The following is an 18,807-nucleotide window of genomic DNA, read 5'->3' on the forward strand; positions in this document are numbered from 1 at the left end:
GAGAGAGAGAGAGAGAGAGAGAGAGAGAGAGAGAGAGAGAGAGAGAGAGAGAGAGAGAGAGAGAGAGAGAGAGAGAGAGAGAGAGAGAGAGAGAGAGAGTTGGTGCGTTATCACCGGAAAGTCCACCTGCATCAGGAGAATGCTAATGTAGCGTGTACACACATACACACACATGCGTTTTGCACCAAACTCCTGCAAGGTCAAACCTAACGCACACGTGTACGCACACCCGCACGCACGCACACACACAAACACCTGCTGACACACGTAAACTGAGCCATTTAGACACACAAGTTAGACAGCCAGGAGAGAGAGACAGAATGTGTGTGTGTGAGCGTGAGAGAGAGACAGAGATGCAATGCCAAGAGATAAATCTGTCCTCCTGCCAAGCTTCCCCAGATAATCAATCACGGGAATGACAATGGAGACACACACACACGCACGCACACACACACACACACACAGAGAGTGTATGCACAAACAATCACACCCCCTTGAGTCCTGCGTCAGGTTTGGTGCTCTGCAGGGTAATCTAGCTCGCTGGTGTGTTGGGTTGCACTGGTTCATTTCCAGTACTATAAAATGGGCCGACACCAATGTGTTTGAATTGAAACTGCTGATAGCCGATACTCAATATCTTTGAATCTGACAGTTTTTGGCCTTGGAAGTGATTTTGTGGACATTGTGCAGCCACAGGTCGCATAATTAATAAATAAATATTCAATTTTGGAGGTATTCTATGTCATTATAGATAGTGGTCAAAGCAAGTAATATATGGTTTGAATATATAAACTGTTAGGTGAGTCAATGAATTGAATAAAAGACCCATAGTCAGTCATTCTCTCACACACACGCACACACACACGGCTGCATGGTTAATATGACGGGCTGAGAGGAGCTGAATGGTGTCAAGTTGCATCTCTCAGAGGATGGAGGTGGAGGGAGGTTGGAGGAGAGAGTAGAGGGACGAGGAAGCTCAGGGAGAGATGGAGAGAGAGACACACACACAGCTGGAGGAAGAGGAAGAGAGAGACGAAGGGTTAATGTACCAGGCAGGAACACTTAACACTCCCCGAGGAGAGAGAGAGAAGGGGGGAGAGGGGAAGGAGATCCCGTTCTCATCGTTCACCCTCTCCTCCCTCTATCCATCCATCCACGCTTCTTTTCATCCTTTCCCTCCACTCCCAAATATGCATGTATATTGGTTTTTGTTAGAACGCTGGTATATTGGCTCGGTCAAATAATCTTTTCCCTAACTGACGTCTGTAGCCCTACCACACACACACAACATTCACCATATTGGTAAATAGTTTTATTCTTTTTTCTGTTCCGCTTTACATTTGTGTCATCTAATGGGCGGGTAAATATAACTCTAAATACTATTTTCTTGCAGAATTTTGAAAATCAGAATACAGGTGCACAGAAAGCTGATGGAAATCTTGAAAGCTGAGATATCGCAATTCTAAAATTCAAAACAGCAGTCACTTGACAGCTCTTGGCCTTTCTATGGCTAGAGCAAAGCCAAGTGTAAACAGTCTTAAAGCTCAATTATAATGTTTCAGAGGAAGGCACCTGCAGAAGGAGGCACCACAACGCAGCAACACAAGCGTGGCTCAGCTTTTCAGAGCGGTAAGGTGGGATTTCCAGTGAAATCACTCAACCTCCTATCTGCTGGACCACCACAACAAAGATGGATCAGTTTACTAAAGCCTGGCTTGGCAATACCGATGCGTGTCTTATCCATCCTCGAAGGATGGTAAGCACAGGAATTCTTAGAGAGTAAGACTATGTCGTTTCTCAAGACCACTGTTGCTGAATGCACACAGGAATGGAGGAACTTATCCAGAGAAGGTCCCTGGGCATATTTTGGTTATTTTCACTGGTCCATAGACTTAAAACAACATGGACAATGGACAATGAAGCAGAAACCCTTAAACCTAGAGCAAAAGTTTAGGACGTTCTGGTGAAACTGGTTCTGCACACAACTTGCATGCATTTCTGGTGAAACATTCGATGTCAGCCAATGAACGGGATTTGTTAATTGGTGAAATCCCACAAACATGGGAGAGGCTATTAAACATTACGGGAGTGTTTCCTCAAAGCTGCAGAGCCACAACGAGCTGGACGGTATGGCAGCTCGCTGACAGGGTGTATGAGTGGGGGAGGGGTGAGACAGGCATGTTATATGTCAACTAGAGTGCTGCACGCAACACACTCAGTCAGTGTGCGTGTGTGTGCAATGTAGAATAAAGGTCGCAGAGCAGCGCTCTATCAGAGCTGTGACCTTGAGCTGCTGACGAAGGCATGCACGTGTGCGTGTGTGTGTGTGTGTGTGTAATAACCATGCTTAGTGAACAGATGGAGCTTAGAGTACCAGACATACAGTCATCATGACTGACTGACCGGCTTGGTGTGTGTGTGTGTGTCTCTTTCTAACAAGTGCATCATGAGGCACAGAAAGTCCTCCCTCCCCCCGCCACACACACACCACTCTGAGCACTCCTCCAGCCAGGCTATCCCATTTCCCTAGGCGCATTTGCCATCCCATTCCAGACCACACTAGCCCAAGCAACACTGTTGGTGTGTGTGTCTGGATCTGTGTCTTTGTTGTGTGTGTGTGCGCGTTGACGGGGGGCTCCCGGGCCCGCGGCTAGAGCCAGGACAGCGCATGGAGCGCACCCAGGCGAGGAGCAGGGCTCACCAGTCAACCTGGCATCTAGGTCAGGAGCGCTGGATAAATTAACTGTGACGGCTGAAATGTCAACCACAAAACGCCTCAACGCAGGGACGGGGGCGGGGTGTGTGTGTGTGTGTGGGGGGGTAGCCGACGAGAGGAGAGGGGAGTGGTGTGAACGAAAGAGAGAGAGAGGACTAGATCTGTGTGTGTGTGTGGTGTGTGTGGCCACAGGGCTGCTATTGTGTGTGAATGGGTCAGTGGAGAAAGGGGGCTTTGAGCAACAAAACAAGCTAATGGAAGCTGGGGGCACGTGACGCAAGCAGCAGCGCACACACACACACACACACACACACACACAGCATGCCATTGAGAACTGCCAACCTCCTCTTCCCACCAGCCCTCCCCCTCTTTTGCTAGAGATCCTGGACTCCCTCTCTCGAGATCTTTGGTTGTTTTCCACCCCCCCCTTATCACTTCATCGCCACCCCTCCCTCTGTCTTCCTCACTGTCTCCCTCTCTCGCTGTCTCACTCTCTTTCCCGCTGTCTCCCTCTACCCTGCACATCCGGCTACACACCATTAACTAACGCATGACACCTCTGAAACGGACAAGGCAAACAGTAAGAGACAGAGAGAAAGAGAGAGATATGGGGAGAGAGAGAGAGAGAGAGAGCGGAAGGAGAGGAGACGGGGAGGAGGGAGAGACAGGAAGGGAGGTTTCCTCTACTAAGGGGGAGGTGAGGGAGAGAGAGAGAGGGAGGGAGGAGAGATTATGCTGGTGGCGCCTGTGTGTGTGTGTGTGTCTCTCAGGATATGCAGCTCACAGGAAACAAACAGCTGTAAAAATCCATTTCCCACACACACACACGGAAACACAACCACAAAACCTCACACATGTACACACATAAGGCCACCAGCAGCAGACACAAAAGGCAAAACACACACCAATATGAACACACACCCCAACCCCCACTGAACCAGTACCCGATGCACCGCTGTGTTCTCAAATGTCATGCACACACACACAATTATGCACTCGCACACACTTCCCTACAATTGCAAACACACACATTCCCCCACCCACATGAAAAATAAACATCCACACAGAATACACCCACACATGAAAACAAACACACATGCCCTCTCTCTCTCTCTCCCTCTCTCTCTCTCTCTCTCTCTCACACACACACACACAGAGCCGCTACCACATCAAAGCGTTTGTTTGTCGAAGACTCACCTGTATGTGAGGCACTTTCTGCGGGGTGAGAGGGGGCGAGGAGAGGGGGTGGGAGGCGGGTGGCGCCCATGGGTGGGAGGCCTGGTTGGGGGGAGGGGGTGTGCTCTGCAGGTGGTGGGGGTGGGGGGGCAGGTGTGTGTGCTGCGTCTGGGTGCCCTGGGCGGGTGGCGCTAAGCCCTGGTTCGGGGGCGGGGCTCCGTGCTGACCAACCGGCGCGCCCTGGAAGCCCAGGGGAGCGGGCTGCAGTGGCTGCCCGCCTCGAGAGGCTTGCTGCTGGGCCTGGAGCAGACGCTGGTCCCCCCCCTGGCTGACTGGGGCTTCGTGAGGCCCTGAGGAGCAGGAAACAAGGAGAGGACAACAGAATCATCACTCACTAGGTGCATGATGGTAACAGCCAAATGGTGCCAAGCATTGAAATGTGTCACCAAACTAATTCCACAGCAATATATAAATAAAAGAGAAACTCTGACACTTAGCATCTTCAAGTAAATTGAAACTTTCAGCCAAGTGTCTACAGACAGAGTGTAAATGCTGGCCAATATAGTGGTTCGCATCATACATAGTTCCAGTCCATGTTGGATACATTCCAACGGAAACAGAATGAGCCCAGTGCAGTCAGCTCATACGGGAGATTAAGAATGAAAATTTACATTAGCAGAATGATCCAGGGTCAACGTGGCCGGAGAGGTTTTTGAAATTTACTGTAAAGTATCAAATAGTTATGCTTCTTGTCATACTCATCATAAAACACTAGGCTTTCTGTGTAGGGCTAATTGAGTCATTTACTCTGGCCTATATTCTGCTCCCATCTAGGACACACCTGCATGAAATAAATTGTGGCACATATAGCAGCCAGTGACAGTCTTTAAGGTTTACTGAATCTCATGGCCATTTCCCATCCTTCCAAATTAAAGGAAAGTATTCAAATTAAGTCAGTTGGGGACACAAGGAGGAATATTAAATGCCCGGAAATGTCAAAGCAACATGTAACATGGGAAGGCAACTACTGGCCTGTATGTGCTTACCTTGCTGTGGCTGGTGCTGGGGCCGGTTTGGGCCGATTTGAGGCCCACGCTGCGGCCCCATGCCTGGATACATCTGCCCTGCGCTGGGGGGAATGTTGTGGGGGTGCTGGTGTTGAGGGTGCGGCTGGGGGTGGGCGGTAGACAGAGGGGTTTGGGGGGTTCTCTGTGGGAGGGCCATGGGGTTGGGTGGAGACTGTAGGGCTGTGTACCCCGAAACCTCTGGGGGACCGGCTAGCCCTGCGCTAGGGGGTCGGCCCTGCTGGGGAGGGGGGGTCGGTGTGCCCAAACCCCGCATGGGGGACATGGAGGAGGGGGAGGGGTAGGATCCCTGAGCTGGGGGGGCAAGGTGAGGCTGGGGTTGGTTTTGGGGCTGGGGCAGGTTCTGGGGGTGCTGGGGGTGGTTTTGGGGGTGCATAGGCTGGCCCTGCTGCCCCGCCTGCTGCTGCTGCATCTGGGCAGAATGGGGCTGATGGGGTTGGGGTTGGTGTGTTGGTCCAGGGGGGTATCGCTGCCCCTGTGGCCCAGCTGCAGGGCCTGATCCCTGGGTATACCTCTGGCCCAGCTGCCCTGGTCCCATGGCCTGGCTGGTGTTAGCACTGACATTAGCATTAGCGCCCTGGCCCATCCCGGGTCCCATCCCCTGACCCATGGCTCCATACTGGGCCTGATAGCCGGGGTACTGGCCACCACCGAAACCAGCCATGCCCTGATGGTGCTGGTGGGGGTGCGGAGGCTGCCGGGAGGGGGAGTGTGGGTATCGGGGTGTGTGGCCCATGTTGGGGTAGCCCTGGGGTTGTGGCTGGGGCTGGGGCTGGGGGTGTCTCATCTGGGCCCCCCCCATCCCAACATGTCCCAGGTAGTGAGCTGGGTCCTGAGCAGGAGGGGGCGCCATGCTCTGCGGAGGGTAGTGTTGGTTCATGCGAGCTGCGTTGGGAGCGGGTTGGCCTTGCATCCCGCCGTAGTCGCCCCGAGACATCTGATAGGCTCCCATCTGGTTGGGCGCACCCCCTGGCTGCGTCGGAGGCTGCTGATAGGCCGTTCGGCTCTGCTGCTGCTGCTGCTGCTGTTGCTGCTGGCCCCAAACTCCACCCCCGCCCCCTCCTCCACCAGCATCACCCGGGTAACCATGGTGAGGGTTGGCAGGGTTAGCGGGGTTGTTGTGGTAGCGGGCGGCCATGCCGTTCATGGCCGCGTTGACGTTCGGCGGCCCCTGGCTAGGGCCATTTTGGGCCATCATTCGTCCCCCAGGGGCCCCAGCTTGATCGTAGCCCGTGTAGGGACCGTGGTCATAGAGCTGCCCCAGTTTAGGCTGCCCCGGGCCGGGTCCGGTGCTGTGGAGCATCCCCTGGTGATAACCCCCAGCCCCCTGGTGCTCATGGCCCAGAGAGGGATTGGTCTGCTGGGCTAGAGGGTTGGGCTGGCCTGGGGCAGGCTGCTGAGGAAAACAGTCTCCTAAACCATCTAAACCGTCTGAGAACAGCCCTGCATCGTCCCCAAACAAACTCAACATCCCTGGGTCCGCCATGGCTGGGTGGGGGGCCCACGGATGCAGGGATTGGATGGAGAGAGGTGTGTTGTGCGGTGAGGAGCTAACTTTTAGCTGCTAATCTGAAGCCTGCTACTCCATGGTCCTCCTTAAGGCTCCTAGAGAGACAGACAAGGGTAGGGGAAGAGGATGAAGGACAGAATAGAGAGAGGGGAGAAAAAAAAAGAGAAACCACAGTATTAGTGTTGGCAATTCCACCACCAAAACCCCTCCCCCCCAGGGTAAGAGTTGCTGAGCAGTGGTGCATGTTTAGCAAGTAAATCAGTTGTAAACCACCCCAGAAACACCACACACACACACACACTCAAAACCCCTCCACACACACACAGTCACCATACACATTAGCACTCCCCCAAACCCTCCCCTCCCCCACCTCTGTTTCCATTTTACTACCAAACAAAAGAACTTCTTTCTTTTCCAACACACACTCAGAGTCATTGAGTGTGTGTGTGTGTGTGTGTATGTGTGTGTGTGTGTGTGTGTGTGTTAGAACAAAGGACCCAGCAGATGCAACTCTGTTTGAACAGCAGCAGCTGCCAACCAGCCAGCCAGCCAGCCAATCAGCCAGCCAACAAGCCGGAGAGCTATTCAGCAAACCACAGACAGTCAGTCAGCCAGCCAACCAGTCAACCAACCAGTCAGCCAGCTAGCTAGCTAAGCAGCCAGTCGGTCAACCAAGCAGTAGGTTAGTCAACCGGTTAGTCAGATAGACAAGTCAGTCAACCAGCCAGTCAAGTCCTGGCAGATGTGTGAAGACAAGAGTCAGCCACCTGCTACCACACCAGCCTCTGTGTGTGTGTGTGTGTGTGTGTGTGTGTGTGTGTGTGTGTGTGTGTGTGTGTGTGTGTGTGTGTCTGCGTCTTGCTGGGTGTAAAAGGAAAATAAACATGTATGCATAGTGCGAGCCAAATTCATTGTTAACATGCAGGTCTAGTGTGTGTGTGTGTGTGTGTGTGTAAAATCAGAAAAGCTAAGGACTTATGGAGGTGAGAGAGATAATGAACGTCGAGGGATTGGATGCCCAACTAGAAAAGGCTAAATTTTCTAAAGAAAATTTAAGTGTGCTTGCCGCTCTTGCAATGCCCCTGCCCTTAGACTTGGCGTTCACTAGCTTTGCTAAGCGGTGCAGCATTGCAATTGTTAGCATTTTGACAGACTAGACTCAGTAAACAGAACCAGTTGCGTTCAAAGGCAGTGGGAAACTTTTCTCATCACTGCACAGCAACATGTTTGGTATCGAACGAAACTACAGATTCCCAGCTTTCCAAGGATCCTAAACGCATCACAAAGACGGTGCCGAGGCTGACAGAAAGCCGATGTGGGGAACTCATGGTCTCTGTTGCCATCTGCTGGCTGTGTCGAAGCACTGACATGAATGAGCTCGACCATTTAATTTCATGTCATTTTATACAGTAAGGTCAAGTTTTAAAAAATGCTGTCATCACATTGAAATGGTTACTATGAGGCCATATTTAATCACACATGAATGCAATTGGGCTCTTTGGATTCACAAGAGTCTCAGCTTTGCAGCCATACCCAATTTCTACAATTCCATGACTGTTTAGGTACCACAGTGTGCAGAAATAGGGAAAGAAAAAAAGGCGAGAATAACATCTTTTCACTGCATGCAGAACACTGTGTCTTTAGTACCCTGGAGCTCATATACCCTATGTAGCTGACATATGTCAGATATGGCTGTAAAGCTAAGACTCTTGCGGTTCTAATGAGCCATTCAGATATCTTGATGTGAGAGGTCAAGGGACCCGTTTGAAAATAGTCATGCCCATTTACCTTTGTCAAAAACTTCGCCGACTTAGGAGCTATGTTACATAACATGGCTGGTACCTACGTATTCGTCTGGATGTCTAGTTTCCGCTAATAAAAAAAGCTCCGCTCTAGCTTAAAAACTGAGCTCGTGAGAAGCTCTGTTAAGCGTCGGCCGACGCGCAGAAACCACGATACTCTGTGTGTGTACCTTAGCTTCAGTTAGCTTCAGCTACTGTGTAGGAGAAACCAGACATACCTCTCGATCTCCGCAGCGCGGTCCCTCTGTCCCAAATGCATCAAGCCAGCCATTAAAAACTCTGCACTAGACTTTTAATATACAGAATAAAAGTCCAAATACATCCATACTGATCTGATTCTACCTTAGCTTCAGCTACTGGGTGGGAGGCTCCCGATCTCCGCGGAGAAACAAGGACAAAACCAAACTTAAATTTATGGCTCTGTGATCCTGTGATTGAGTCCACACGGTTCTCAGGTTCTCATCCTTTTACAATGGGTGTGTATTGCGTCTAAAAATGCCATTTAATCATTCATATCTCAAAGAGCTTATGATGGATCTCTTAGAAAAGTAATAGCACACGATTCCTCAATGAGCCGCACATTTTGATGTCTAATATGTCTATGTACTGTAAAAACTGTAGGAGGAGATGCATCCTAAACTTTTGTCCATAAGAAGAATAAGAATAAAAAGAATAATAAGTATGCAAGATAGTAAGAGTGTGCTCTGCCTACGGCAAGCACACTAATGAAAACACACCACTTAGTGTGTGTGTTTGTGTGTGAGTGAGAGAGAGAGAGAGAAGGAAGGTAGGTGGATCTCAGCATGCATGAATGAGTGTGTGTAGGCCATATTACAGAGTGAGACAGGGAGGAGGCGGGGGAGGTTTGCTTGTTGCTTCTATGCATTGCCAAAACACACAAGCCAACTTCCACTGCTACAGAGTTCCCCTCCCCCTCACTCCGTCCTATCCCCCCCATCCATTGGTCCTTTATTACATGTATCATCAACATCAGTATAACAAATTAATTGTGATACCTTGGTATAATTACTGTAAACAAATGAGACCATGGTGGCGACGACTGGTAGTCTGTGTCTCACGTCGGTGGTTTTGTTGTTGCTAGTGGTTCTCAAAATTCAGACCACATCTCCTATAAACCCTGTTGCTTCCTGTCACAAAGAGGATGTTTTGTCTGTCTTTGCTGAAGGGGATAAACATATTGTGAGTGATTTTTCAATTGGCCATTCACTCTCTCTGCCACTGCCAGAAACTCTGAAAGCTTTAGTTCCATTTTCCCCTCTTCCTGTCTTGTGCCGTAAAGAAACCTTCCTTTGTGCCGTAAAGCAATAAAGAAACCAGAGTGTATAAGGGTATACAATTTGTTTCCAGGATCTGTAAGTATAATCAAAATACCAAAACAAATGAAATGTCTTCTGTGGAAAGACTACAAAAGGAGCAACTCAAATCAATATTCTTTAATCTACCGAGAAACTGTTTGGCAGGGTAGCATTTGTGAATTAATTTGAAGGCTGAGTCTTTAACCTTGTTAGTGGTAAAGCATATCAGAGAAACCAAACGTTTCTCCAGCCAAATCTACTCACATATCCTTTCCAGTACGTCGCCATCCACTGTAAAGTAGTAGATTAGCAGTCAGTGTAAGGTAGGCTGAATAAAAACACTTCTAAGCTGTTATGACATTTTTTACATCATTATATAAATGTACAACGAAGCTATAACCAATTATTCAATGTCTAGTTTCCAGGTGTCAATAAGGAATTCCGATTCAGTCAATAGTCAGCCACCCTAATCAACATTAGCATGACACACGATCAGGCCTTCATGTAAAGCAGCCTTCACTTCAGGCCATTGCCATAGAATGGGCCTCCTGCTAGGAGCCTTGACCTCCACAAAGCCTGACGTTAGCATCCAGCCTTGTTGTGTAAATAACACTTAACAAGCCTCTTCCTCCACGGCCTGCAACACCAAAAACAAGCAGCCAACAGAAAGACAGGGACGGATGCTGTTCAAATTTTTACCACGCCATGATCATCAAGAGGAAAATTCAGACAAGTTGGGGTCAGACACATTACTCATCTATACCTGTGGCTATCAAGCTTAATCATGGTATGATGGAATCAAATCATGTCTGTGCGTCATTCAGCAGTAACATAATTAACAAAAGGAGGTAAATGTTGTATTATTGTGAACATTCAACTTCATTCAGTCCTCTTCACACGACAGGAGAACTTTCTTCATCGCTACATACAGTGATAAACTGAAATGTATAGCTAAATCCTATGAACACATACTCTGGTATTTTATAATAAAGCACCTTGTTGTGTAAGCAGTGCTTCTGTGCATGTATGAAATATGCTATAAGCTATGTTTGCTAATGGTTCAGTTGCCAACGTTAACTAGCAAGCCAAGTAGCCTAATGTCACTGTGTTCTCCATAGAAGAAATGAAGGCTGCTGATCAACTAGAGATCACATTCAAATAAACTGATCACTACTGAACTGATCATTATCTAATAAACTGATTATTAATTAGTTTGATACATCATTACAATGCAGACTGTAGGACCTGTATGACCATAAGACTGTACAGAACTTGGGACTTGTTTTCAGCTTTGACAGAAATCAATTCAATTCAGTGACTTTATTGGCACGACTGTTCATCAAAAACCATATTACCAAAACGGTAGGCCGATAAAAAATGATCATTTCCAAAAGTTTATACTAGGGTTAGCAGGCCAACATATCATTTTGATTATATACGGGTACAATATTGTTTTTTATTAAAAAGCAGGTATCGGTCAGTCAGTGTCACCCACCACTGATATGATGCAGTTTAATGACTACATATTTACTGCAAAATTTATCAATACTACATGGGTCGTCTATGGGAAGACCTTAACCTGAATTGAATCTAATGTGAAACTTTGTAGTTAAAACCGATCTGAAACAGAATCCACACAAGTATGCATCAATATGGACAATGATTTTAATTAGCATAATCTTTTGCGTCAGTGGAGAGTTTTTTTGATCTAACCGCAGTTTCAGAGGCTTTTCCACCCTGACAAGAATACAATTCTTGAGTCAACGGTGAACACTTGGAATTTTTTGGAATATTTTGGCATGAAAATGGGCAAAATTTGAGGTACTGAATACGGGCACAAATATCAGCTACTGGCAGCTTCAATCTAAAAAATACTGTTATCGGCCTTCAAAATCCCCGTATTGGTCTGAAATCTCTCACAAGACCATCATGAAGACACCCTCTTATTCTGCGCTGATATAGTTTGCTGTTGGGGAACTTGCGGCTACTAGATCTCAGTAGTGTAAGTAGCAGCTGGGAAACAGTGTGTTGAGTCACATCGCTTCCCCTGCAGCTCTGCTAAATCACTACAGGTTGGTGCCAACACAGGGAGAACACGTGATGGGAGGGAGAAAAAAAAAAGAGAAGGGGGGGTGTTTCCGTGTGAGCATGTGTGTGTGTGTGTGTGTGGCAGATGAGAGTAATTGGGTGTAATTTCACATCCTTCGCAGCGAGCTACTACGAAGGCGACTGACTTCCTGTCTCACTCTCTCAGACGCACGCACTAAATTAGACCCTGAATTCGACAATACAAAATAAATGTAGCTGTATGAGCACGTGCGGGTGTGTTTGAGTGTGTGTGTGCGTGCACGACTGCCTCGGGGCTTTCATCAGATCACAGCTCCGGTTAAGAGCAGGAAGAGAAGAAATCCTTCCTTTCCTCCGCTCAGCCTCCTCATTTCAGTCTGGCCTTTAGAAGTTCGGCCTCCCACTAGATAACACTCGTCTGTCTGTCCCTCCACCGCCGTCCCCCTCTTCACTCGCTTTCTTTCCCTTTCATCTCCTCCTTCCTCTCGTCTATTTATCCTCTCTTCATCCCCCTGTTCCTGGGCGAAAGCTCATTCAGCACGACAGTCAGTAAAGACGAGGTCTCTGCTCTCTTCACCTTTATTTCTACAACTCTCCTCCTCCCCGCAGCTTCCTCTCCCCATTCAGTCTGAGCTCGATCTCTCTTCTTTCTCACATGGAGTACGCACACACACGCACACACACAGTTTGGCGTCAAGGCCCAGCTGTCACGGCAGAGGGAATTAGGTGAACGGTCAGTGTGCCGCTTTAGACGCCAAATCTCATCAAAGGATGAGGCATTTAGCCCACCACTCCTCCCCCTGCCGCAACACACACACACACGTGGTGCGGAGTCAAGGAAAGGGTAAGGGAGCCGGAGTAGACGAGGCACACACACACATACACGTCTGAACACCACAGCACACCATCGATATCAAGGAGACCGCCTCCTTAACTCCCACCGTAGGCAACAATACCAGGCTGTCTGTGTGTGTGTGTGTTGTCGTCATGAGCGCAGCAGGCCTTCCAGCTCCTATCTAGTGGCCCTTTACTAACACAGTGAACTAGCCAGAGACACAAACAGAGACTACTGAAAACTGCTTTTTCTCTCAAGTGGCTTCAAAACACATCTCCAGCCAAAAGACCATGCGGATCTGCATCAGTCTGTGTCCGTTTTCAGAGCCTACGATATTATTTTGGCTATTCGACAAATGTATTTCCATCGCATTTTAGCCTAGAATCTCATTTCTTTAATCGACACATCACAGTGTCTTACAGGACAGTAAGACAAATGCATGGGGGACGCCAAGAAGTGTTGTTCGGGACGCTTTCAGGACCGGAGGGGAACGGCCTTTTCTTTTGCCCCGAGCAAAAGCATGTCCCAAAAACAAAGCTTGAGATACTGTATCGGGACTTTGACCTTGGAGTGGCCGGCACTTTTATAGAGCAAATTAAACATGCGGATGGGAATATGAAAAGGCCATTGTTTAGTCGTTTTATTTTCATTGCTGGGATCATTGGAGCCGGCACATAAGCCTCTGAGATTAACGTCGTAAATGACAGCTACGCAACTACCACCTCACCTGTAACCACAAGTCATCGTTCAATAGGTGGAACACAAAGAGTTGGCCTACTTGATAGATGAACTGACAAGAGGCTAAAATACATACCGGCTGCGCTGCTCTGTCGAGCTGTAATTATCAAGGCCGTCCATTTAGCTAAACCGAAACCACATAATATCACTGCCAAGCTACTTCAAATGAATGGCTGCTGTGGCATGCGGCAAGGTTACACAGAAAGTGGCTGCAGCGTGTTAGAAATGTGCCTTCGTTCAACACAGAAAACTGAACGGGAACAACTATCTTCTTATTTAAACAGAAAAATACATTTCAAAGTTGAGAGAAATGTTTCAAAATATATAAAAACTGGCCAAAAATATAGCCTACTTGTATGTACATGTATCTCTGTTGAAGGCAATATATAGGCCGACTGATGATTCCAACCAAATGTGAAGCAAACTGTAATCACTTTTGTAAACACTGCAAAAAATTTAATGTAAATGAGGTGCGTTTCCATCAGAATTAAGCAGTATTGGACTAGTTGTTATTGTTCTTTGGTGTCTGCAAATGTTGGCCATATTTCATGATGTCCAAATCTCAAAACAAACAAATGCACATGGCAATATTCTAAATGTACCAACTTACAGACATACAACCAATGTGGAGCCTTCTACATGAGTGTTTGCATCACTATCACATAACTTCATAATCAAGAAAAAAACTTTTCTCCCCTGAGGGAACAACTAAACTTTTCTGTGATATCAAGGCAACCTGCTGTTTCCGTTCTGCCTTTCTCATAATTGGCATCGTAACACCTGAATGGAAACCCGGCTACCTATCCCCGAGCTGAGTCTGAGCGGCGTGTGTCTGAGGGCGAAGGGAGCGCCCCGACTAGCCAACAGTGCTTCAGTGCGAGTCAGCCGTCAAACGGCTTTGGCAGCTCGTCTGTAGCCTCCGGGCTTTACTACAGGAAATCACTGCCATGTCAACACCACCCTGTTTCCTCTGAGAGACACACAGACAGAAACAGAGAGAGACAAACTGAAGTGAAAGAGAAAGACGCAACCACAGAGAGAGAAAACTTAGTGACATTTGTAGGCAACTAACCCAACTAGAGAGCGCAGGCTAGAACACCTTTAGAAGTGACTGATCTCCCTCTTCCTCTGGCTTACACACAAACACACACCTTCCATTACCGCCAGGATCTAAAGCCACTATAATTTATACCTTTGTTCCCAAATGGAGGACACCACGCCGGAGCTGGCTAGCTGCGTGTGTGTGTGTGTGTGTGTGTGTAATTACGCACAAGTGAAGGGATGCAGGGCGGTGTGTTTGGGGCTGGGATTTGAGGCCCGGAAGGAAGGAAGAGAGAAAGGAGGGGGGGAGAGAAAAAAAAAGAGGGGGAGAGAGCGAGAGAGAGAGAAGCAGTGAAGCTAGAGAAAATCTGGTTATTTTACGCACGGCTGCTCCGTTAATGGACAGAGTGTGTGTGTGTGTGGGGGGGGGGGGGGTCAGCAGGAAGGGGCTGTGTTTATCCAATCTGTTCCCTGCCTTTACCATGTGGTAGGAAAAACCACTGGCCAGCTCTCAGTCTGAACCCAGAGGACACAGAGGCCGAGAGACAGAGAAATAGGCCACAGGCTAGCCAAGGAACCTGCTACAAGAGTGTGTGTGTGTGTGTGTGTCAGTTAGACTGTGTGTCGAGTATGAGAGAGAGAGAGAGTGTGCGTGTCCCGCTCACAGAGCTCAGGAACCTGTTAGAGTCGCCGGACACTGACCCGGTCTAGTCCTTTTGGAAATAACTTGCCACTGCGTGTGTATGTGTGTGTGTGTGTGTCTGTGCACGTGCGTCAAAGATGAGAGGTGCAGTTGTGCACGTGGTCATGACATTGAGGGACAGAGGGGGAAAGGGAAGGAGGAGGATGAGTGGAAAAGAAAGGGAAGCAGTGCAGAGAGAAAGAGAGAGAGAGAGGGTAGGCTTGTTTTGCTGGCCTGGACAGGCCTTATCTAGATCAACAGGCCTGGAAAAGCAGAAATTAGCAAAAGTCTAGTTTACACTATTGACTATTGCTTGCATCTCCTGAACAACGTTTCAATGTTTCTTGTACAAGCAAAAGCCTCGCTCACTGAATTAAATCCCTTTAAAATAGATTGAAAAACGCCACCTTTCAGATTCAAAATGATGGATTGAAAGGTCGACAGTTAGACTCTTAGGCAGTTCTTCAATAATTAAACACACTATTCTGGCACACTGGATAAGTCAATCCATATTGTCCTGTGTTAGAAGTCAAACGGAGAGGGTGCTGGCTTGGTTTGGACCAGACCTGGGCTCAATACACTGGCAATTCACAATGTGGATTTTCTTCCACATTCTAAGAAGAAGAAAAAAAAACTTTCTGCTACAACACAGTTCTCATAAAGACTCAGAGAAAGAATGCTTTGTCATTACGAGGTGAATAGTCTCTATTGAAAGTGAATTGCCCCCAGGAATGATTTGAATCTGCCAGACTGACGGTCTTAAACTCTCTGTTGCAAGGTTTGTCTAGAGGTCACCAACAACACTGCTGCATATGCCTGACTTGACTTCTTCTAGATCCAGCTTCAACTCCAGTCAAGTCACTACCTGGGGAGCCACAATGTCACAAGCCAACGGTAGTCACGCTTTCAAAAGGGGTAGACTTCTCACAAACTACAGGATTTATCACCACCTGGGTGTCAACTCAGTCCATTCAAAAGGCACCAGTGGTTTGGCTGGTGAGATATTTATTGCCCCTTGCAGGGAAAGTAAATGAAGCGCTGGAGACGTTTCTGAGAAGCAAACAAAACAGCGATCACACGCAGCACTTTCCTGTGTCATAGGCTAGTTTACTTGCTTTTATAACAGGATTAAGATATGATCTTTCACAGAAATGGTTTTCATGATAAATCACGCAAGATTCTGAAAAGCCTGAACTATCCCTTTAAGCAAGGATAGGGAAGCGGACACACACACACAGAGTATACAACCAGGCTCTCTAGTGTGCTACCCCCACAGCTCCCTAATCAATCACTATTGACGAGCCCTCTTAGACCAATGGGATAAATAGGTTTGGACAGCGTCCCCAGAGATTGGCCGGTTCCCCTCCCTGCCCCGCCTGCCTGCCTGTTAACAACCAATTAGCTTCCCGAGGCCTTCCCATAAGGCCGTGGGGTAAAGCTCTCCCCGGGGACACGCGCATGCCACTCCACAGTCAATGTGCTGCAACCCCTTCAGTGCACAGGATCATAAAGGTGCCTTATTTGAAACTGTAGCTGCAGCTGAGCGATACTTTGTAGTGGCAACTGGATGCAAAACCAGTTCCAGAACTGGTCTTTTGGGGTAAGCGCTATAAATAACGACAAACCTCCCTATAATGTACACCTGTGCACTGCAAGGGACAGTGTATCTTTGAGAGGAGCAGTGGTAGGGACATGTCATGGGTATGTCTAGTGAAATACATTTATTAAGAACTGTTCTACCTCTGTGGCTTAAGTTACGCTTATGTGGGTAACACTACTACTTTTCTACTCATCTCCCACAACCCCCCTCTGGCCTTGTATCCGTCTCCATCTTTCTAACTGGATGTTGATGCCACTTGCAGCGGCAGCACTTAACCTTTCATCAGCCATCTGACTCACTGGAGGAGAGAAATGATGATAGAAATGAGGAGAGAGGGAAGGATACATGGACTCCACAACAGTGCCATTAAACCGCAGTCTCCGTTGGAGAGCGGAAGGGAGTTTTTGCGGTGCCAGTACCGCTTTTCGGGCATGGGATTCATCGGCAGTCTGAGGGCTTTTGACACGCAACTCCCACATATTTCCAACGGAGAGCGCTTGGTTTTCTGGCGCTGCTCCTATTTGTTCCTTCTGAGCAGACTGCGTAAGGTTAGACAGTCTATCGGAGCTGGAGGATGAAGAGGAAAAACAGGATATGACACACACCGACACCCAAAGAGGTCAAGGATAGATTAACACACACATACGCACACACACACAGACACACACAGGTCAGAGACATACTTGACACACCATCTCTCTCTCACACACACACAGAAAACACATACAGCCCACACACAAACACTTGAGAGGCTGTAATAACGCCAGCCTCTCTTCTAGGCACAGCACTTCATCCAGAAGGCCTTCGCTGCAGGAGGAGGATGGGGGGATGGGGGAGGCAAAGGCAGAGAGAGAGAGAGAGAGAGGGGGGAGGTGGAGGGAGGGACAGGTGAGAGATGGAGGAGGGGGGATGGAGAGAGAGAGAGAGAGAGAGAGAGAGAGAGAGAGAGAGAGAGAGAGAGAGAGAGAGAGAGAGAGAGAGAGAGAGAGAGAGAGAGAGAGAGAGAGAGAGAGAGAGAGAGAGAGAGAGAGAGAGAGAGAGAGAGAGAGAGAGACAGTGATGACACTCGGTTTTGAATGTCACCACGGTGCTAAAGACCCCCGCTAACCTTTTGGCTGGAAACGAGAGGAGGGGAGGGGAGGAAAGAGAGAGGGGGGCAAGCAAGGGAGGGAGGGAGGGGGAGAGAGAGAGAGAGAAAAGGTGAGAGTGAAGGATAGACAGGGAGGGAGGGAGAAGAGAGATCATGCACGGGCAGAGGAGTGGGTGTGGGTGGAGCGATAGATGGGGAGAGATGAAAGAGATGGAGACAAACAACAGCACCACCCTTCTTTCTCATCTCTAGTAGCAGAGGAGGATCCACGACACATGATGATGGAAGACAAAATGGCCACCCTCACAACAGCGGCGCTCTGGGTCTGATACCAAACACCGGGCATTCGACACCAAAACTGTCCAAGAGCGATATATCAGGTCGATATTGGCCTTTAAGTCGGATATCGGCCAATCGGTGTTGTCCATCGCCGACACAGAGGTTCCTCCCTGACCACAGCTAGTGAATATGTTTGCATTATTATACTTATATCAGATGTGTCCAATGATGGTCTAAATGCTGTTTCAGAGGCTTTTCCACCCTGACAAGGATAAAATACCGGGGCAAACACTGAACACTTGTCATTTTAAGGCATGAAATGGTCTAAAAGGTACAGACTATTGCAACAAAATATCAGCTATCGCCACCTTCAATCCAAATATATCAGTATTTGCCAATGCAGAGGTGTCTAACCCTAATCTTCACACGGTCCATGAACGCTAAAGTGATCTGATATGGTCTGCGTTTACATGCACCAAAGTATGGAATAAAAAAAAAATACACTTTTGAAATGCATAACAGTCTCTTCTGCAGTCTTAGCAGAATATACCTGTCTTTAACAATTCTTAAACCTTTCAATCTTTCCAAGCAAGCAAGTTGTATCTGCGTATGTGAGAAGGTGCTAATGCTTAATGTTTGACATGAAAAACACATTAGGGCAGCACAATAGAATGCACATCACAGCTCTCTTGCAAAAGAAGAAGTCAGAAAATGGGCTGGTAATCCCACTCAGTTTAAATGGAAGATGTCTTCCTATGTGTAAATTAACTTACTCTATAGAGCAGTGATTCTGAACAGCACAACTTCTCTCTGATAGAATATACAGCAGTCTCTGGTAGTTTGGTAATTGTAGTAGACAATATTGTGATA

The 18,807-nt window shown here is 47.9% G+C and overlaps 1 protein-coding gene across 1 annotated transcript in view; it reads right to left on the minus strand.

Moving 5' to 3' along the window:
• The window catches only part of chd7 (chromodomain helicase DNA binding protein 7), a 64,952-nt gene that overhangs the window by 41,444 nt on the left and 4,701 nt on the right, over positions 1-18,807 (minus strand). The window contains exons 2-4 of the mRNA XM_078287612.1: positions 4,939-6,582; positions 3,914-4,242; positions 2,085-2,140 (exon numbers count right to left, since the gene is read on the minus strand). Coding sequence (XP_078143738.1) covers positions 2,085-2,140; positions 3,914-4,242; positions 4,939-6,463 — 1,910 coding nt within the window. The 5' untranslated portion in view covers positions 6,464-6,582. The remainder of the gene's footprint in view (positions 1-2,084; positions 2,141-3,913; positions 4,243-4,938; positions 6,583-18,807) is intronic.

Source organism: Centroberyx gerrardi, chromosome 13, assembly GCF_048128805.1.
Source record: "Centroberyx gerrardi isolate f3 chromosome 13, fCenGer3.hap1.cur.20231027, whole genome shotgun sequence".
In the NCBI taxonomy this organism is placed as follows: domain Eukaryota; kingdom Metazoa; phylum Chordata; class Actinopteri; order Beryciformes; family Berycidae; genus Centroberyx; species Centroberyx gerrardi.